Source organism: Heptranchias perlo, chromosome 5 (assembly GCF_035084215.1).
Source record: "Heptranchias perlo isolate sHepPer1 chromosome 5, sHepPer1.hap1, whole genome shotgun sequence".
In the NCBI taxonomy this organism is placed as follows: Eukaryota; Metazoa; Chordata; class Chondrichthyes; order Hexanchiformes; family Hexanchidae; genus Heptranchias; species Heptranchias perlo.
In genome coordinates, this window is record NC_090329.1 from 53,891,031 (window position 1) to 53,914,129 (window position 23,099).

Consider the following 23,099-nt stretch of genomic DNA (forward strand, 5'->3'; position numbering starts at 1 on the left):
CTCTCTCTCTCTCTCTCTTTCTCTTTCTCTTTCTCTTTCTCTCTCTCTCTCTCTCTGCCTTTCGGGTGTCTTTCTCTCTCTGGCTTTGTAATCTGACCCATTGTGTATTCAGTATACTGGGATGTATTGTTTTCCGTGGATAACCTGTCTGAACACCAACGACACCTTTGATTGGTGTGATCGTGTCCCAGCCTAATATAAGATATGCCATTTGAGAACCTGTCACTCACTCACCTGACGAAGGAGATAATCTCCGAAAGCTTGTGATTTTCAAATAAAACTGTTGGACTATAACCTGGTGTTGTAAGATTCCTTACATTTGTCCACCCCAGTCCATCACCCGCATCTCCACATCAACACAAAATCACCAAGCTTCTTGCAAGTATTTTTAGCAATGCAGGAAATGTGGGAGTTCCATTTGAGGTCAAGAATGGGAATAGATGAACAAATAAAGTTGGAGCAATCAAAAGCGAGAGCTGTTCGGTGTTGGTTGGACTTGAAAGGCAATAAAGAAACTGTGCCTTTAAAGAATTAAAGATGATTTTCATCACCCCATCAAAAGTCACTGAGACAAAAATTTCCACAGATACACTTAGGGTGTTGGAAATACTGCAGAGCAAGACTTCCATCCACCACTTTGGCCTTGCCATGATCCCATCCCAAATCACAGGGATGGGGTCATTTGAATTACACCAGGGTGGGTGCCCCATACCTGTAGAGGTGCAATGGAAATGCCTTCCCTGCTGTGCCACAGGAAACCGGGAGTGACACCCGGCTGCTCCGTGGGGTGGAGCCCTAGGCTGTATCGTGTCGAAGAGGAAACACTAAAGAAATCCTGTCTGGCCCTGTAGGGAACCAGAGGAACACAATGTTGGGATTGATCACCTCTCAGTTCTTCATTGTTGGGGCTTTTGCTAGGCCCTCAGTGGAATAATTAGGACAGGCTCCCCATGCTTGTAGAGATGCACCTGAGGTACCTGCTGCACTGAGCGGCCAGAATCTCAGAGCATCTGGTCCCACTTTAAGGAGTGAGCTATAGGCCCTTATCGGGTTGAAGAGTAATCACCAAAAAATTATGTCAGGCCTGGGGCATGGCCTGGGAAATTGCAGCATGTTGAAGTTAATCAATCCCCTCTAGAATCGATTACCCTTCAGTTCTTCATTGTTAGTGCTTCTAGTACACCCAGAGCAGAACCCAGCTCTCAGCAGGAATGTCAACCATTGTATAAAGCAGTGGTAGGCTGGCAGAATTCCCTGGGTAGCCCAGGAATGCCTCCAGACCAGCCTCCAAAATGCTACCAGAACACGGACGGTGCAGATAGAAGTGTCAGCCATGGCTCAGTGGGAGCATTCTTCACCTCAGAGACTTGAGTACAAAATCTAGGCGGACATTCCAATGGAGTACTGAGGAAGTGCTGCACTGTTGGAAGTGTCGATATATATCCCTCAACCAACATCGCTAAAAAAACAAATTATCTGGTCACTATCTCATTACTGTTTGTGGGACCTTCCTGTGTGCAAATTGGCCACAGTGCTTCCTATATTACAACAGTGACTATACTGCAAAAGTACTTCATTGGCTGTAAAGCACTTTGGGATGTCCTGAGGTTGTGAAAGGAGCTATATAAAAATGTAAGTCTTTCAACCAGTCGGAATTTTCAACTTAACCTAAATGGGGTGGAAACCTGGTCAATCTGGGATCATAATTCCACCAGCATTCTGATCCCCCAGGAACAACATTTCTGGGCTAATATGTAGTGATTCAGCCTTTGCACTGCAAGAGGAATGGATATTGTGTGCACAGATGAAATGTAATCTCCAGGAATTTAATGAATTACAATGAAAAAATGGGTAAAGTTAGATAAAAAGCAAAGGATGTAATTGATAGGAACAGAGTGGGAGTGATGACATAGCCTTGGGGAACTCCTGACTTAATGGAAAGAGTCAGAGAATGAGCCATCAACCACAGCCCAAATAGAGCAATTTGAGAGGAAACTAGATAGCCTTGAACAATGGTTTAGTGGGAGGCCATATGATGGTAACTTGTTTAGAAGGACGTAATGCCAGACCCTGCCAAAGGATTCGGAGATATCGAAGGCAGTGACAAATGATTCATGAAAGTGTTTAACAGCAGAGTTCCAGAGGTGCAAAAGATAGGAAGTAAGTTTCTTGATGGACTGGGCAAAAGTGCTTTAGAGATTCTTTGCATTCTCGTGACTGGCAATAGGTCCAATTTTCCTTGGGCGTGGGGAGATGGAGAAATGTGTCCGAGTAATCATACATCAGTCTCTTTATTTCTGGACTTTGGATCTAAACCATAATTATTTCAGATGGCTCTCTATGGCTAATCTGAAGTCTGAATTAACCCAAATGCTTATTTCTAATATTTTATGCTGCAGAGAAGATTCATCTCACAAAGCACCAAACACATATAGTATCATAGTAGGTACAGCACAGGTGGAGACTATTCAGCCCATTGTGCCCGTGCTGGCTCTTTGAAAGAGCTATCCACTTAGTCCCATTTTCCTGCTTTTTCCCCATAGCCCTGTAAACTTTTTCCCTTCAAGTATTTATCCAATTCCCTTTTGAAAGTTGTTATTGAATCTGCTCCCACCACCCTTTCAGGCAGTGCATTCCTGATCATTACAACTCGCTACTTAAAAAACATTTCCTAATGTTGCCTCTGGTTCTTTTGCCAATCACCTTAAATCTGTGTCCTCTGGTTACCGACCCTTCTGCCACTGGAAACAATTTCTCCTTATTTACTCTATCAAAATTGTTCATGATTTTGAACACCTCTATCAAATCTCCTCTTAACCTTCTCTGTTCCAAGGAGAACAACCCCAGATTCTCCAGTCTTTCCACATAACCAAAGTCTCTCCTTCCTGGAACCATTCTACTGAATCTCCTCTGCATCCTCTCCAAGGCCTTGACATTGTTCCTTAAGTGTGGTGCCCAGAATTGAAAACAATACTCCAGCTGAGGTCTAACCAGTGTTTTATAAAAGTTTAGCATTACTTCCTTGCTTTTGTACTCTATGCCTCTATTAATAAAGCCCAAGATTCCATATGCATTTTTAACACCCTTTTCAACTTGTCCTGCCACCTTCAAAGATTTGTGTATGTGCATCCCCAGGTCTCTCTGTTCCTGCACCCCCTTTAAAATTGTGCCATTTAGTTTATATTGCCTCTCCTCATTCTTCCTACCAAAATGCATCCCTTCACACTTCTCTGTGTTAAATTTCAGCTGCCATGTGTCTGCCCATTTCACCAGTCTGTCTATGTCCTTCTGAAGTCTGTTACTATCCTCCTCACTGTTTACTACATTTCCGAGTTGCGTGTCATCTGCAAACTTTGAAATTATTCCCTATATACCCAAGTCCAGGTCAATAATATATATCAAAAAGAGCAGTGGTCCTAATACTGGCCCCTGGGGAACACCTCTGTATATGTTCCTCCAGTCTAAAAAACAACCGTTCATCACTACTCTCTGCTTTCTTTCCGTTAGCCAATTTTGTATCCATACTGCCAATTTCCCTTTAAACCCATGGGCTTTAATTTTGCTAACAAGTCTATTATGTGGTACTTTATCAAATGCCTTTTGAAAGTCCATATTCACAACATTAACTGTACTACCCTCATCAACCCTCTTCATTTCTTCATCAAAGAACTCAATCAAGTTAGTCAAACATGATTTTCCTTTAACAAATCCATGCTGACTTTCATTTATTAGCCCATACTTTTCCAAGTGCCTATTTATTTTGTCCCGGGTTATTGTGTATAAAAGTTTCCCCTCCACCAACGTTAGGCTGACTGGCCTGTAATTGTCAGTTTTATCCCTCTCCCCTTTGTTGAACAGGGGTGTAACATTTGCAATCCTCCAGTCTTCCGGCACCGTCTCCATATTTAAGGAGGATTGGAAGATTGTGGCCAGAGCCTCTGCAATTTCCATCCTTACTTCCCTTAGTAACCTAGGATGCATGCCATCTGGACCGGGTGACTTTTCTACTTTGAGCACTGCCAATCTTTTAAGTACCTCCCCTTTATCTATTTTTGTTCTATCCAATATCGTTACTTCCTCCTCCTTTACTGCTACAGTGGCAGCATCCTCTTCTCGAGTGAAGACAGATGCGAAGTGTTCATTTACTACCTCAGCCATACCCTCTGCCTCCACAAGAACATCTTTTTTGTCCCTAATCGGTCCCACCCTTCCTTTGACTACCATTTTACTATTCATATGTTTATAAAAGACTTTTGGGTTCCCTTTTATGTTAGCCACTAATCTATTCTCATACTCTCTCTTTTCCCCTCTTACTCCCTTTTTTAGATCTTCTCTGTACTTTTTGTATTCAGCCTGGTTCTCTACTGTATTATGAACCTTACATTTGTCATAACCCTCCTTTTTCTGTATCATTTTAATCTCTATTTCCTCAGTCATCCAGGGAGCTCTAGCTTTGGATGCCCTTCCTTTCCCCCTCGTAGAGTTGTGTCTACTCTGTACCCAAACCAACTCCTCCATGAAGGCCTCCCATTGTTCAATTACTGTTTTGCCTGCCAGTTTTTGATTCAATCCACCTGGGCAAGTTCCATTGTTAACTCACTGAAATTTGCCCTCCTCCATTTTCACATTGGATTGTTCCTGGTCCTTTTCCATAATTATTCTAAACCTAATGATATTATGATCACTGTTTCAATGCAGTACGGATTACTGCTGTAACAGTACTGAGGCATTCTGCATGTTTGATATATTAAGAACAGTAAATCCTGGTGGTCTACCGTGAAATAAAACTTATTAATAATCATTTTGTCGGTGGTACCAGTCATTCACATCTTTTAGTTGGAATTATTATTTGTCAAAGACAGAATGTACATATCATTCATCAACAGCTAATGATCACAATTTGAACAAAATGTATTGGAATAAATAACAATTACTTGAGAGTGAGCTCAATGCTGTGATCTAATTTCTAGACTTTAAATTCTTAATAAGTTTACTCATGGGTTGTGCCATTATTTGAACCCCTAGATTAGATTGTAACCTTGCATTTAAGAGAATGGATTTCAGTGGAATTGAAGATGATTTTTACATGGATAAATGTAAATCAATTGTGTATATAATGAAGGGGTGTTTGTTGGCAACGATTTTGGATATGATTATTTACTGCTGAATGTGAAGCTGTTATCAACAAGGCTAATCAAGTTTATACCAATTTGTGTTAATCAAGCAATGCAGCTCTGATACGTTACGAGCAACTACAGAATAAAGATTCCCCTATTCTCACTCTAAATCTCCACCCTTATGCTGCATTCATACTCCACAAGTTTAGCATCACTATGAAGTTGAAACTGCTTCACACTAAGGATAAACTTGGAGTGTAAATCAAATGTGATGGCCCAAACTGACTCCAAGCAAATTAAAGCGAGACTCCCTCCCCCAGCAAGTCCACTCCATTTTGTTCTGGTGTGCTGAATTTGTGCTGAATTATTGGAATTTTTGGGTTGCAGGTTCATGCTCACCAGGAACTGTGTTGAGGCTACCTAAACTTAACACAGGTAGGATCGCATTAACTTGAATTGAAACTTAAATGATTGTCTTTCAAGCACATAGCTTAGCAGCAAATTAACTACAGTAGCTTCTTCCAGCTGTCAGAGAGAGACTTACATTGCATCACTGTGGGCTAGACTTGAAGCAAGAACACTGCTCACCTATTGTATACCACACAGTGCATCATAAATCGCCAGCCTTAAAAACATAAATAATTAGAATTCATCATAAAGCTAATATAAAGACATTTATAAAACAACCAAAAGCATCACAATCACCAGATATAACAATTAATGATGTGACACCTGTAAACAAAAACTTGCTTGGCTGCCTTCTACTGCTGCAGGTTTTATTTCCTACACCATTTGGATAGTAATGTGTGTGACTAAATTGTGACATTGGAGCTATTATACCTTTCAGATATTTTTGTACCGTTACCCCTCTAGTTGAACTTGTATTTTCATTCATGCTGAGATTGTAATTCTGATGTGTCTATCTCCGGTTTTGTCTGGGTGGCAATGTAAAGTACTATTGTACCATATGATTAGAATTGCAGTTTGATTCACTTTTTTAAAAATTTTACTGCATGTTACAGCAGAATAGACGTGTTCTGTGTATTTATAAATCAATATATGTGTTTATGTTTTCTTTTTTAAAGTAGCACATTATTACCTAGTAAAGTCTAAATTTCTTGCATTAAACAACTATAAAAGTCCAAAGGAGCCACTGACATGTATATGTCTGAGGTATTACAGTAACATTTAATGGAACAATTTCTCCTCTGCCAACGGTGATAGTAAAGGGTGAGTGAACTGTTAAAATATGACTTGCTCTTTCAAATCCAAGCCCTTTGACGATTGTCTAATAATATTTTCAAAGCAAAAACAGTGTTCGATTTTCTGGAGCTGATATGCTTTATGGTACTTCAGCAGATTTCTGTTTGTTCACATAAGGATAGGTAACCGTCACATTTTCACAAACAATCTGAGAGAGTGCTTTACACTGCATCTGACCTGTGCAACATCTGTCCTAAGAATACTAGATGCTGGCACTAGGGACCTAAAGTAGAAGTGTTCTGTTCTCCACTAACGATATTGGGCCAGCTCTTGCTGGAGTGGGGCATCTCGTTCCACGCACCCTTCAGCTCAAAATGTTTATGTGCGGTAACTTGCTGGAAATCGAGCTTATAACGGTGTGGCGATGGTAACAAGCCATCTGGGACCTTAGTGAACGGCGGGACCAACAGCATATCTCCTTAACCAATGAGATTTAAGGATTGAGAAAGAAACAGAAGAACAATGGAGAAGGATGGTGAATTAGAGTCAACTCAGGTACAGAAAGAGTAATAAGGAGAGGGAAAGAAAGATTGGATTAAGAGAGAGTGAAAAAGGAGACAGAAAGGTAAAATAAGAAAAAAATATAAAAATTTAAAATTTGACATTTTTAAAATTGCTAACAACAATTGACTACATTCTAATAGTTTCACTTAATTCTGGTCACCTTGCATTTCTATTCCTGTCCATATAGAAAAATGTGTTTGAAATGAGTGCTGATCCCATAATCAGAGGAACTTGCATAAAGGAATCATAAAATTAAATGATATGAGGGAGCTAATTTGATGAATGTGGTTGAAATGATAAGATTCCTAAAGCAGCCTAGATTACTGGGTGCATCTAGTGATGTTCATTCTCACTCTCATACATTCAAGCTGCGTCACCCCTCTAGCAGATGGTGATGTTCTCATTCATTATTCAAGCAAGGTACATTTTCCTGCTGTTATTGATGTAAGTGAAAAAGTTTGTATGAGCAAAAATTAAGCTTCCCTGTTTTATATTCACAATGCCTTGTTTTACTAGCCTTAATGATGAAGGAAAATATACCCAAATGTTATGAAAAAAATCAACAGCAACAGACAAAATTTAAAATTGCAGTCAGCCAAAACGGGTTGCAAATGGAATGGGTAAGTGCCCTGCTCCATTTTAACTGCCCCCATCCAGTTTCCGCCAGGGAGGAGGAGTTAAAATCGACCCCTGTATTTCCACTGCATTCTACGTGATTGATTAGTGGCTTACTATAGGTGTTTTTCACAGCCTTTATTCAGGATGCAGATGCGAGAACAAACAGTGCCAGATCTAGCTCCCAATGCTCCTATAGATGTGCTGACATACATATCCTTTAAACAACAGGCTATTTCCTTGCAGCACAACAAGAAAACAGCATTATCCATGTTTATTATGAATCATTCACTGCTAATGAAAGGGGAAGTTCTTACTTCTGCCAGCAACAGTGAAACATGTTAACTCTAAATTGTAGTATCCAGTTCACCAACCTTTTTATGGTAAGGGACATTTCATTAAAAAGCCTGTCCATTTAAAACGAGGCAAAAAATCAAAATAGAATCTAATAGCTGGTGTGATGATTATTACAAATCTATATTTGAGTGAGGATTTTTTTTAACTGTATAGGTATTGTTTTTTTATCCCCCTCCTTCTTTCAGTTGGGAGGGCATCAGTACCTCCATAGCTGGCATCATTGTCATTCTGTGATCAGCTAACCTGTGGTGTGTTTCTTCAATTTTTCTTATGTTATCATCTCCCCCTTCCCTCAAAACCAACACTCAACCTCCATGCCATGACCTATCCATGCTACAGGCCAGCCAAAAATAGGGAAGACTGTCAATGGAGATCATTGTTGTAACAATGGACAAAGTTGGCATTGGATGTACAACCCTACAATTTGGAATCCCTTACTCTACCGCCATAACTGTTGGGCTAAGGGGCTCCGATTTCTTAGAAACCTGGATAACCGCTGGATACCATGATTGAATATAACATGATACAGTTGTTCTGTTTATTTCAAATGCTCCCGGTTAATTTTTCTAATCAGTTTTTTTTTCTCTACCTATGATTTTAAAAACCTCTGGTTTATGGAATACCAAGAAAGCTAGAATTAGGTTAATAAAAAAAAAACTTCCAAATAATACAGGGAAAGAAATGATTTGTTTTTAATTTTGAGAGACTCACTTATAACGTATTGCACTGTAAAAGATTCATTTTTTAAAAAATAGAATATTTGTGGACTGGATTGGAATTCCTTGGTATAGCATGCTCTGCCACGGGTGTGTCTATTGACACCATTGTGTTAGCCAATGAGGTGGAGGCACAGTGGGACTAATGGCAGGACTTACAGCAAACAGTGTATTTAAGTTTACAAAGTTTATTTACTTAGCAAACAGAGTCTATTTAAATAGCGCACCACCGCAAACAGTCTACAGAGTCTACTTAAAAAGAATCTCTATGAACTAGAGGAAACAGAACTCTTGACCGAAATTACAGCAAATTCTCCCGATAAAAGCAGGCTGATTTTTCCAGCAAAATGCAGTGAGTGGAGGATAGGTACATAATACAAATTGATTATTTCTCCAGCAAATTACATTGGGTGGAAGATGGTTACATACAAATTATGTGTATAAAATCAATCCCAGTCACTTACAGCAGTGCGGTCTCCAGACGTGATTGACAGGGGAATTATCCAAACATCTCCATTCTGGCCGGGAATAGTGCACTACATGCAGCCCTCTGCCACTGGCCATTTTGCCACAATGCCACAATGTATTTACAATCATTTCTTTGACTAATGCCTGAAGCCCAATCCCATTATCTTTTCATTTCATATTGCTGCAACTAAAATTTAATGAATAGTCGCTTAGCCAAACATTGATTATTACTGTTTCCAATATTCATAGGTTCAGTAAAATACCTTCTACATGACTAAGCATCAGAACGATCAGATTATTAGAAGATGACTGAACATGAGTGAAAGAGATACAACATTCTGTTTGGTCACTGAAAATGTTAAGTAGTGGATTGTAAGCTCCTCATGTTTGCTTTTAAAAAAAGCCAAGTTACTCTCACTAACTTGAAATTGTATATAAAGACAATGAATGATCAGGAATAGTGTATGAAAAATAAACTGAGTGTCATTGGATGCATAATCCACAAGCACAAAGAGCAGGTAGATTTGTAGCCTGACATAATCTTGCTTTATTTTTCTGTTAATCACATAAACTTATTTGACTGCTACAACAGTTAATGTGGTTATGAGGTTGAAATTTAAAAGAACTGAGACAATTGCAATAATCATTTTACCTTTCAAAAAATCAATGTTACCACATGGAAACAGACATTAGTACAGAGGTGATAGCAAGTGCAGCAGTAAGGTAACACTACAACAAAAAGTAAGTCAAGCGATAGAAGATGTAGGCTGACAGACAGAGACTGATTAAGATGGTTTGAAAGACTCAGAGATCTAAGAACGAGAGAATTGAAGTAGCAGAAATAGTGAAGGGTAAAATGTAAAAACAAGAACATCAGCAACATGGAAAAGGAAGGCCAGCATTCAGGGACGTTCAAAAAAGCCATCTTGGATCAGTGAAGGCATGGCTCCATTTTAGGTTTATACTGAAATAATGAAAATAAACAAATAGAAAAATAAACGATGATTAATAAAGAATATCTTTGCATATGCGTACAAATTATCATTTAAAGACTACCACTTAGTTCAAACATTTCTTTAAAACTACTGTACCGGCTATCAAAAACTTTTTTGTTGGTTTATCATCAAGTTTATCATTCATATAAAATAGATGCATTAAAAAACTGCATCTTTGTTCACCACTCAAAGGGAAAAGAATTAAGAGGATGTATTTATGTAAATTTAGTCTACTCAAGGCTATTTCATCATCTTCCATCATCTCTGAGCATAAATTCAATAAATGGCACAAAATGGAAATATGTAGATTGTGAATCTGTTAGTGAGAACACTCTTAAATTTTTTAGACAAAATGTGGATTTCAGAATTCTCTGTTGTAAATTAGATGTGCTTAGTATCCGGTGATGTCACTTAATGACATAGATGCATCAACGAGAGATTAAACCAGATCCCTCTTTCCAGCAGAATGTTTCTTAATGAATAATATGACCATGGAACCTATTTCAGCAACTTGTGGCTGTATAAAACACTAGACAGCCCACAACTAGAGTACTGCATACCATTCAGGAAAGATGTGATTGCACTGGAAAGGGTACAGAGGAGATTTACGAGGATGTTGACAGGACTGGAGAATTTTAGCTACGAGGAAAGATTAGATAGGCCGGGGTTGTTTTCCTTGGAACAGAGGAGGCTGAGGGGAGATTTAATTGAGGTGTATAAAATTATGAGGGGCCTAGATAGAGTGGATAGGAAGGACCTATCTCCCTTAGCAGAGGTCAATAATCAGGGGGCATAGATTTAAAGTAATTGGTAGAAGGATTAGAGGGGAGTTGAGGAGAAATGTTTTCACCCAGAGGGTGGTGGGGGTCTGGAACTCACTGCCTGAAAGGGTGGTAGAGGCAGAAATCCTCATCTCATTTAGAAAGTACTTGGATACGTACTTGAAATACCGCAACCTACAAGGCTATGGACCAACAGCTGGAAAGTGGGATTAGACTGGATGGCTCTCTTTCGGCCAGCACAGACACAATGGACTGAATGGCCTCCTTCTGTGCCGTAAATTTTTATGTTTCTCTGATTCTATGATTGGGAATGTCTTAGCAGCCAGAAGCAATAATCTAGCCACTAACCTGTAAATCCTGCAAGGTCCCTTTAAATAGCGCTGGTGGGAGTCCTCCAGGCGCTCTAAGACATGTTCAGATAGCTGGGATTAAGATTGTGCATTGAGTTGAGCGTTAAGGGCCAAAGTGGTGTCTATCACTTTAAATCAGCGTTGTGCACTGATGGTTTCCAATTTCTCCTTACTTTATATGCAGCCGGCGTACGGTATTTGCACATGTGCTAACTCCTATACCAAGATGGCGTCCAGCGTACATCACGCTGGAAACGTGCGTGCGCAGCCAAGATGCCACCTTGGATGTTCGGGAGGCCGTGTAGCGCCGAAACAACGGGCACAACACGGCCCAATTTAGCGCCCAGAGAATTTTAATTTTCCTGACGTGGGCTGGGACTTACAGTGGAGACAATCCACGTCAGGAAAATTGAGAGAGTTTATTGAAATATGTCAAGAATCTTTTTTTAGGTGGGAGAACTAACACAAGGGATGACAATATTGAATGTGCTCCTAACTAATGTAAAGGGAGTAATAAGCCAATTTTAAGCAAGGGAACATTTGGGGTCTAGTAATCATAAACTTATTCATTTTAAGGTTGAAATCAAGACAGAACGGATAATAAAAACAATTAAGAAATTGGATTTCAGGAGAGCAGATGATACGGGGATGAAATGCTGCAGCAAAAATGGGTGAATGGAAAATGGGAGCATTTTAAGCAGATATTTTTTACTTTGTGGAGGCAGTTTATTCCAGAAATGAGTCCAAACAAGAAAGTGAAACCGGCATGGATGAAAGAAAACTCATGGAATGCATGAGGGAGAAAGAAACGACATAGAAAATTCTAAAATGTACTGGGAGGGAACAGGTTAGAGAGAACTATAAAATCAAGCAGAGGAAGGACAAGAAACTAATGAGTCACAAGAAAGAAATATGAGAGAAATATGGTGGAAAATATAAAGGACAATAACAACCCATTAGTATACCAAAAGCAAGAAAAGGGTGTAGAGTGATGTTGGATCATTTGCCAGTGGCAGTAGGAGGTGGAGTCTGAGGATGGGGAATTTACTAAATAATTTTTTGTGACTTTTTACCACTTGAAAGGGTGGAGAGACGTCTGAGTTGAGAGAAAAGTATAAGGGAGGAAGTATTGCATCATTACCTTTACAAGGGAAGATGTAGTAAAAAGGTTTAGAACGCTTTCAAAGCTCATTCAATTGGGAAACATCACATAGGATTTAAAAGCAGCAAATAAAGGGCAAGAGTTGAACCCTCATATAACAGACCTCTGAGGCTCACCTCATTTGTGGGGAAAGTATTTACAATGTTGACGAGGATAGCAACAGAGATCATCTAGAAGGACAGTGTCTGATTAGAGAAATCCATCATGGGTTCCGAAGGAGAAGGTCATGTCTGACAATTACTGGATTTCTTTGAGGAGGTTATAGATGTGGTGCATGAGAGTAAGACACTGGGTGTTATTTACCTGGATTTCAGGAAGGCATCTTACACTGAGCCACATAACAGACAGATTCTGTCCATGGGATGAATGGCAAATGTTGGGATAGGTTGAGGCAAGCCTGTAAGGTAGACAGCAAATGGTGGTGTTGTGTCAGGACATGAGAGAGTGTAAGCTGCTTGCCTGTGGAGGCCCACAGGGGTCAGTGTTGGGGCCGCTATTTTTTAATTAGTTTTATAAATGACTTAGGTGGGATATTGTTCAAGATATCTAAGTTTGTCGGATAATGTCAAAGTAGGGACAGTGGCTAATGATGCTGACCAACGTGCAATAATCCATAGGGATCTGGACAGACTAGGTCACTGGACAGAGAGGTGGCAGATGATGTTCAACCCTGATAAATGTGAAGTCTTGAGATTAGGTGCAAGAAACAAGAATGGTGATTACATGTTGAATGGTGATGCACTTCAGATAACGGAACAGGAAAGAGATTTGGGGGTTTTGACGGATAGGTCACTAAAACTGTCAATTCATTCTTTGCTTTCAGTGAAGAAAGCCAATAAAATGTTGGCCAGGCTAAAGGTGTGACTTAGAAGACTGAGGAGGTGATGTTGAAGTTGCATCTGGCCTTGGTGAGGATACATCTGGGATACTGTGTTTGGCTTTGGTCCCCGAATTACAGGAAAGATGTAGAATTATTGGAAGGAGTCCAGAAGAGTGCTACCTGAACTTGGATTGTGTTATGAGGAAACATTGTCTACCTTGGAACTGTACTCTCTGGAGAAGTGGAGGATGAGGGGGAAAATTCACGAGTATGGAGATTTTGGATCCAGGAAACTAATGCTATTGGGCATAGGATTCGAGGACTAAAGGATACAGTTTAAGGTTAAGGGTGTCAAAATAGAATAGGAAATTTAGGCAACTTTTTTTTAGTAAGCAGGTGATAGAATTATGGAACAGATGAATCCATGCAGGTTTTAAATAATGTCTGGATGAAATCCTATTGCGAAAGCAGATATAGGCTATTCGTTCCAGAATCACAGTATGGAAACCAATGGGAGGTTTGAAAGGATAATCTAGATGGACTGATGGTTTTCTCCTGCCTAAAACATTACTATGTTGCTATGTAATACATTGCAGAGCATTGCAGCTTGAACCACAACTGTCTGTTTAATAATCAGAGCAAATGGTTTCTTGATGCTGGTTCAAGTCTGCATAAACAATTTAAACTGTGAGTGAAATGATCACTAATATATGCTTTCTCCATACCTGGTGCTCATATATAGTGCATGTAGAACTGACTATGAATTGGTTTCTTCTTTTGAAGTGATATGAAGATGGTATGTGATATAATGCAGATTTATCAGTTGGTACCATTTCCAACAGATTCAGGAAGTGCTGGAGCTGATGTTCTATTCTTTTGTTACTTGCAGACTAATTGGGACTTTCGGAATGGTTTTACAGAAAGTAGTGGAGGAAGGACAGCTGGAAGTGTCAGATACATTAATAGATGACAACAACAGTTCAATCAGGGTAAGTTTTTGCACCTTTTTCTCTGTTCCTTGTATTTTTCTCCCTTCATAGCCTCTCACCTACCTTACAGTAGAGGGAAAAAAAACAGAAGGAAAACTGTAAGGTTCCCAAGGAGGAGGAGCCAAACTTAGAAGATATTTTGAGAGTCATGTTGGAGCAGCAACTTCGCAGCTATCGCTAGTCTGACACAGAAGCATGGGCAGAACATATAAAATTGTACAAATCCCTTCCAATGCTATCCCCTCCTGTTCCACCCCTACTGGTGGTATATTTCTAGGGAATGCGGGAGCATGGTCTTCTGAAAAATGTTGAGTTTCTACATTAAGAATGGCCCATACTGGCTAATTTTAAACATTGTTTTTTAAACTTCACAACTCCCCTCATTTCAAAGGCACAGTCTCCTTCTAAACCCTACTCTTCAATTCATAGAAGCAGTCTTCCCCTCCAACATTTCTTCATTCAAATCAACCCCCTCCTAGTTCATTGAGACTCTCTACCCCTTTGATGTGCTCCTTACCACTGGTCCTAGTTGCGACTGCTGTTTAAATTTGCTACCTTGTTCCAGGATCAGGCTCTATGCTGCAGGCGGGAAATGTTGATGTGTTGCACGATCAAGAATTCTCACCTGCAACACAAAATCTTACCCTGCAATGACTTAGGGCTCTAAGTTAAGCAGAAATACACAGAATTACATCGAATGTACAGGCCACTCAGCCCAACAGGTCCATGCTGGTGTTTATGCTCCACACAAGCCTCCACCCTCCCTCCCTTAGTACACTCAAGAACTAAACTTGTTTTCACTGGATCAAAGAAGACTAAGAGAGGACCAGATCCAGATATTTAAAGTGATAAGAAGCATGGATAATAAATTGTAATTACAGGCTAAAGGACATGAGTACAAAATTTAAAAGGCTTCAAGCAGGTCTAGAAATTGGGAGAATTCTGTTCCCAAAGATCAGTGAATATCTAAAATACACTCCTAGCAAATGTAGTTAATACTACTTAAATTAACTCCTGTCACTCAGAAAGGGGGAGTCACAGACTGGTCGGGTTGAAGATTTCAGGTGCACTTATATTTAATAGTTTTGCTCCCACGCTGGCAGGCCTGCCATTCAATTTCTTCCTGCTGGGGCCATTTGTGGCTCAGAATGACTCTTGCTTTCTGTGGGCATGATAACAACAACAACCACCTGCATTTATATAGTGCTTTTAACGTAGTAAAACGTCCCAAGGCGCTTCACAGGAGCGATTATTAAACAAAATTTGACCTGCGCACAGCTATGTCTTATGGAAGCATATCTGGTGGGAGTGCCACCAGTCACGCCCTCAAGCCTAGATAGGACAAGGGGGCAAATGGGGTAAGCTCAAGCTCCCCTAATTTAATTTGCCTTTCTCCTTGAATGGGGGAGAAAACTCAACATAGCCAGGTCCTTTTCAAACACCCAACCCCTCTGCCAATCCCGCAAACAAATCCTGTCCCAACAAAGAAATTAATTCCTGGGCCTTTATCTTAAATTTGATTTAACTGTGATAGAACAGTGCTGTGCATTGAAATTACCATTCATCTTTACAGGTTACATTGGCTTTCTGTAAAATCATATTTTTGTATCAATAATTAATGCATAAAAGCAATTAGCAATAGATTCGAGCAATTCAGATGGTGTTCAAACTAGAACAAAATGCATAGACAGCACAGAAAAGAAATAAGAACAAAGATATAAAAGAAAAAAAAAATTTAAATAATAATTTGGAACAAATTCCACTCAGCACTGTCAATTAGCATTTTTCCTTTTTTTTGTGTGGGTTTATGAAATCCTCCTATTTTCCCCCCAGCCCCTTTAGGTCACACACCATCACTAGGTGAGAGGATAAGTAAACCATTACTAGACCTCAGCCAACAATGGTCAGAGCTGAGTGCAAGGAGATGCTTGACCCCTGCATCTCTGAACCGTAGCCCCAACATACTGCAGGACTGTAATCCTCAGATTCTGAATTCTTAAAATGATACAAGCACTTAACTAACCTGGAGGAAGCCGGAGCCTGAAGTACAAATTGATCAGAACTGGGCAAATTTGAAAGCAATATCTGGACAAATCTGATTCCAATTCAGAATCTGGGTTCAAAGCTCATTCATTAAGGGAGAGAAAACTCAATGCAACTCCATTTTAAGATTGTATTTAATGCTGAAAGTTTCCACCCTTTCATTAAATATTTACAATTGCAGGAAAATACATTCACGTCATGAAATATTCAAGGCTACATTATTCCTGCCCACTTTAATATTCAATGTAGTTATGTAAAGATTACGAAGGAAAATTCTGTTTTCATCTACTAGTGATTGTGTCACTTTGATCTTTCTTCAGTTCACTACTTTCTTTCAGGGTCCCCTTGTCTATCACTAAATCTGGGGAACTGACATAGTAACAGTTTTATTATAGGTATTTTTCTGTCCATGCAGCTTCCATCTATGACTCCTTGGACTTTGGAAAATCCCAGCACTCTGTAAAATTGCAGTGTTCTATCATGCTGTCACCCGTCGTCCATGGCAGGTGGCTTGCTGTAGGAAACAGTGCATTTATTACTTAATACATGTTAAGGAACTGTTAGTGATGTTCCCTGTGGCAGCCTGGAATGATCCCATAGTATAAAGCTCAGGATGGTTATGACCTTTACAGACAGTGGCAATATGGTGCCTATAGTGGAGGTGGACTCAGAATGTGGCACAACTCATTGATGGCTTCTTTTATGAAATGCTGCCTCAGCAAACATTACTGCTGAGACAAGTGCAGGAAGGTGCGGCTCCATCTGTGTGGCTACTGATGGGTGTGCCATGTGCCTCCTGAGCTGCTGACCAAGCTGCCCTCCCTCTGTAGCTCCTCCTATTTCTCCAAAAAATAAAGATGCGGGGATGTTCCCAATGGGAAACCCATTGTCCTTCCCTAGAACCGGAAGGGGGGGTGGAGTGGCAATCGCACCCCAGGAGGCAGTATATGCTGGTGCTGGAGAGGACAAAAGTTGTCCGGCAGGGACATTGGCACAGGCTCATGGTGAGACCTGGAGGGGGTGTAAGAGATAGCGGGGGGTGAGCAGTGGCCAGCAGTGACCCACAGTTTCAATATGAAGCACCCCTGCTCCTCCTGGCTCCATATTCAAGCGCGTACATTTATTTTTACTTACCTTTTTGGGGCCTTCTCCAAACCATTGGCGTGGCTGCTCTCGGCCCAAGAAAACTGATCGCAGCATGTTGCAGTCAGTCACGATCCACTTGGGAAAGGGGCCTGAAACCGGGGTTAGGCCCTGGATTTGCAAAGGAAATGGGCCTAACGCTGGTTTCAGGCATGAGCCCTGAATGACACTGGGGCATCCTAACCAACTTGGCATGAGGAACTTTCCTATCATGCACGCTGCATGCCATATGGACCCTTCAGCACATGTTGTTTGTCCAAAAAACGGGCGCTGCGCGATCCAATTTATAGGCCAATTATGTTTAAGTGCATTCAAGGTGATGATGACAGCAGAAAATGTTCCTATGAATACCGACAGAAATCAAGCACTGTTCTTAGGTTAAATCCAGGCTTATCTATTTTAAATGAGTGGAAGCTGCTCCAACATTAATGGGAAGAAAGCTTTATAATTGGTTTGAAATTTAAGAGTGGACCTACAGGTAGACAGAAAAATGTTAGGGCACTTAAGGGACTGCAGGCAATTTTAATGTGTTAATCATGGGAGGTAAAGTGGACACATGTGGAAATAATGCAAAATCAAAGAGGTAATAACTCATTGTCTCAAGGCATGTCAAACAGAGTATTGAAGAGGATGATGAATTCAGTATTTAACATCCACCAGAAATTATTAATAACCTGGAAATGGATGAACACAGGTTATAGTGTTAGATTTAAATAAATATTTTGAATCAGTTTTTATTTAAAAAAAAGGTGGAAGTGAGAGCATAGGTGTATGACAGGAGGACATGGAACAATACTTAGAGTTAACCAGAAAATTGGTTGTTCAAGGAAAAATTTGCCAAACTCAAGCTGGATAAATCACCAGGCCCTGATGGCATGCATCCTAGGCTATTGTAAGAAGTCAGACAGGAAATAGCAGAGGATCGGGACACAATTTTTAAATCAACCTTAAATATGTAAATAGTGCTGAGGGACTGGAGAGTAGCCAATGTAATACCTTTGTTCAAGAAGGGAGACCAGAATATATTGGGTATAGACTACATTTAGCTGTGGGCAAACTCGTAAGAATCCATAATTCAACATAAAATTAGCATATAGAAATACATGGGTTAATCAGGATAGCCAGAAGGAATTTGTTAAAGGAAAGTCATGTTTGACAAATTTAAGAGTTGTTTGAAGAAGGGGATAGATAAAGGGAATACATTGGATATGGATTTTCAGAAGGTATTCGATAAGATGTCTCACGAGGCTTCTTAGACAAATTCAGTCGTGTGATATAAGAGGAAATGTAGCAGCATTGATATAAAGTTGATTGATGGGCAATAAACAGAGTTAGGGTAAATGGGTACTGCTTATTGGAGAAGTGTTGGAAGCAGTGCATTCCATGAGCTAGTGCTGGGTCCACTTTTGTTCTTGATATACATAGATAATTTGGACTTGGGCACAGGGAACACAATCTTGAAATTGGCTGATGACAGTAGGGAGTTTGGCAAATAATGAGGAGGACTATAAAAGACTTCAGAGAGACGAAGGCAGGTTAGTGGAATGGGCTGACAGGTGACAGATACAATTTAATGTAGATAAATGTGAGGTAATTTTGGAAGGAACAAGAAGGAATGAGAGTATGCGCTCAATGGAATGATGCTGAAGTGTGTGGATGAAAAGAGAAATGTAGGGCTTCAAATATATATATATCTATATATATATATATATCTATTAATGACTTGGACTTGGGTGTACAGGACACAATTTCAAAATTTGCAAATGACACAAAACTTGTAATTGTAGTAAGCAGTGAGGAGGATAGTAATAGACTTCAAGAGGATATAGACAGGCTGGTGGAATGGGCGGACATGTGGCAGATGAAATTTAATGCAGAGAAGTACGAAGTGATACATTGTGGCATGAAGAATGAGGAGAGGCAATATAAACTAAATGGTACAATTCTAAAAGTGAGTGCAGGAACAAAGAGACCGGGGGTATATGTGCACAAATCTTTGAAGGTGGCAGGACAGGTTGAGAAAGCGGTTAAAAAAGCATACGGGATCCTGGGCTTTATAAATAGAGGCATAGAGTACAAACGCAAGGAAGTTATGATGAACCTTTTTAAAACACTGGTTCGGCCACAACTGGAGTGTTGTGTCCAATTCTGGGCACCGCACTTTCGGAAGGATGTGAAGGCCTTGGTGATGGTGCAGAAAAGGTTTACTACAATGGTTCCAGGAATGAAGGACTTCAGTTATGTGGATAGACTGGAGAAGTTGGGATTGTTCTCCTTAGAGCTGAGGAGATTAAGAGGAGATTTGATAAAAGTATTCAAAATCATGAAGGGTTTACATAAAGTAAACAAAGAGAAACTGTTCCCATTGGCGGAAGGGTCAAGAACCAGAGGACACAGATTTAAGGTGATTGGCAAAAGAACCAAAGGTGACATGAGGAAAAACTTTTTTACACCTCGAGTTGTTATGGTCTGGAATGCGCTGCCTGAAAGGGTGGTGGAAGCAGATTCAATCATGGCTTTCAAAAAGGAATTGGATGATTACTTGAAGGGAAAAAATTTGCAGGGCTATGGGGAAAGAGCAAGGGAATGGGACTAACTGGATTGCTCTTACAAAGAGCCAGCTTGCGCTCGATGAGCTGAATGGCCTCCTTCTGTACTGTAACCATTACATGATTCTATGATTGTAATACATGATTCCCTGGAAATGCAGGTACATGTAGATAAAGTCATAAGAAAGGCTAACAGCATTTTAAGTTTTATAAATAGAAGCATGGAGTAGAAGAGTAAAGAAGTAATAAATTTGTACAAAACATTGCTTCGACAGTTTGGGTACAGTATCTATTTTTGGAGGCCCTATTATAGAAATGAAATTAAAGCCATAAAGAGTGTACAGTGTAGATATACCAGGATGATGCAGGGGATTGGAAACAATCGTTATGAAGACAAACTAAAGAAAATGGCACAGGAGCAGAGAAGGTCAAGAGGAGATTTAATTAAATGTTTTGATAAAATTAATGGAGAATTCTATTTCCCCTGTTTGGTGAGTCAGTGACAAGGGTGCTTTGGGATGTTTTACTTCATTAAAGGCACTATATAAATGCATATTGTTGTTGTTGAGTCATCAGTTTAATGTTGTCACTGAGAGGGAAGAGAGCAGTTAAGAGAAATTTCTTTATGCAGAGGGTTGTCAGAAGCGGTTTTGTCACAGGAGGTGAAGACCATTGCACCTTTTAAGGGAAAACTGGATAAATATTTGAATCAGAGGAAAATGATGGGTTGTGGAGAGAGAAGACAGTGAATTAGTTTTGGATTGCTGCAGCAATGGGCTGAATGACCTCCTCCTATGCTGTAAACTTTTATTGTTTCATACACAAAGTTTCACTCTGCAATGTACTGTTAAATCTGTAAAGCTCCTATTTATAATGCTTTTCAGTGCATAGAGCTTCCTTGCATAATGAACTGCTCAATTTGCAGACCTCTTTTGCATTACAGTAATAACGAACATTAAAATGAGTGCATTGTTCACTAAATCTTGGGCATAAGAAGGTGCACACAATGTATGCAATTGAGTAGAATAAGTTTCAGTGTTGTCTTAACAACAGCAGGGAACCAGTCAGAAGAGATTCAGAGCAAAGCTTGTTCTCGTGCTGATGATGCTATTTTGTTTGTTAACATTAATCTGGAGAATAGGAAGCACCATGTGTCAATGTCAGTGCTCAAGGCTCAGAGATGCTAAGCCAGCCGATGTTAATGGATTGTCTAATGTTTGTATGAACTTCAAATTACTAATTACACTCTTGCTGTGTTTAAGATTGTTGTTCGTACAACATCTCTATCTAATGGACTGTTAAGCCCATAATCATTAACTTGTCTATAATTGCTTCATTTGGAATGCTTCCCTGATGAACTGTTCAGTTTTTTGATCTAATTATGAATATTAAAATATTCCTCTGCTGCAGTCCATACTTTGGTTAGGAATACGCATTTATAACATATCAAGATTATTTGGCCTATAGCTTTTGTCACCTCATAGTCCAAAAGGCAGAGATAATGGGAGCGGGGGTCAAATTGAGGTGGGGAAACCCATGAGTACGGGTTTCCTGGACATCCTTACGATTTTGACGTAAAGACGTCTTTTATTTTTTTTTATTGGTTTGCTGTCCGACTGATCGGCTGATTGACCCAGCTGGTCTCAGACGGACAGGAGACCAGCCAGGGAGAGGATGTCTTCAGGTAAGTCTGCAGGTATGTCTTTTGTTTGTATGGATGGGGGGGAGCATGGGGGGGGCAAAGGCTGGCATGGGTGGGCATAGGTTGGCACAGGGGTCGCGAGTCATGGGGGATGGGATCGGGGGTCAGTCACGGGGGGGGGGTTGGGATCAGGGGTCATCGTGGGGGTCCGCGATCATTGAGGAGGAGGGTCGGGCGTGGGAGGATCGGGGTTGGGGGGAGGATCGGGATCAGGGTTGAAGGGGCGGATCGGGATCGGGGGTGGGGGGATCAGGGTTGGGGGGGGAGGATCGCGGTCAGGGGTCTGCGATCGTTGAGGGGGTCGGTGCAGGTAGGCTCGTTGGGCCTGGGTAAAGCACTCCTGCTCCTCCAGGCCCACAAGCTCTGCCTTTCTAGGCACCTACCTGTTAATCTCGAGCCTTCTCGCCTCATTTTACGAGGTGTAAAACAGAAGGCCTGGGAATCATGGCTCCCCGGGGTTGAAATCTGGAATTGGTGAAAAATAGAGGCCTGAAGCATCCTGGAAAGGTTTTAAGGCCCAACCCGCTTCCTGGGAGTGGGTTGGTCACCTGCCCCAGTTGGAGGCGGGTTGGGGACTGGTCTCAAATGATGGCAATTTTCAATGCCCCTCACTCCCAACCCGCCCGTTTCTTAATTTGAAAATTGAGCCCAATGTTTGAGAACCATTGTACTCATATGTGACTATAACCCAGTTTTTAAAAATGAATTCTTGATTTCAACATTTTTAATGAGGAATAAAGTTCTCCTGTGTAACACATTGTCCAATGTGTAAGATGCCTCTGTGTGGAATATTAAAAACTCTGGTCTTGAAATGATACAGTGTACTAGTAGTTTACAAGCACTCGTGGTGTTTGTATGAAACTGCATTGTCGACTATTTTAGAGGGACCGTTAGCCTTTTTATTTCAAGCGAATTTATGGCTGGGAATTTCTGCAAAGCTGCTCCTGCTCCCCTGCCATAACTTCACCAGAAGTGCGGCAGAACTGTTTACACGTGTAAATGGGGTTTCCGTTCTACTTCCGGGGAAGTTATGGTGGCAGAGTGGGAGTAGCTCCAAGGAAATTCCCAGCCAATGCCTCTACTAAAATAGTGGACTCAGAATTTCATTGGAATGTGTTAAGCATTAATGTGCTATTATTGCATGACATCATTTTAATGACACTGAGTTCTCCATTCTAACTGTTATATAAATCTCCACTGTACACTACGCTTCAATATTGCATACATAAAGCTCTCCTGTTTATTGCACAATCCCGAATAAGTAGCTTCCCATTTGTCCGATTACATGACTCCATGTGGATAGGGAGTGTGTCTGTATTGTAATGCGTAAGGCATCACAACTATATGGGACAGGCTCGATGGACCAGTTGGTCTTTTCCTGTACATCAGTTTCATATGTTCGTATGTTTTAAGCCTGCCTTGTGCAATGTTATGTTTAGTTCACATTACAACTCAGTAAGATCATAATCATATATCAATTTGGGCTAAAAAAAAATCTGAGAACTGGCCATCCTTGATAAACTA

General features: G+C 40.4%; 1 protein-coding gene across 2 annotated transcripts in view; it reads left to right on the plus strand.

Annotated features, from left to right (window-relative positions):
• otofa (otoferlin a) overlaps positions 1-23,099 on the plus strand; it is a 397,912-nt gene that overhangs the window by 130,213 nt on the left and 244,600 nt on the right. For both annotated transcript variants that reach the window (XM_067983769.1, XM_067983768.1), the window contains exon 4: positions 14,039-14,138. In XM_067983769.1, coding sequence (XP_067839870.1) covers positions 14,039-14,138 — 100 coding nt within the window. The remainder of the gene's footprint in view (positions 1-14,038; positions 14,139-23,099) is intronic.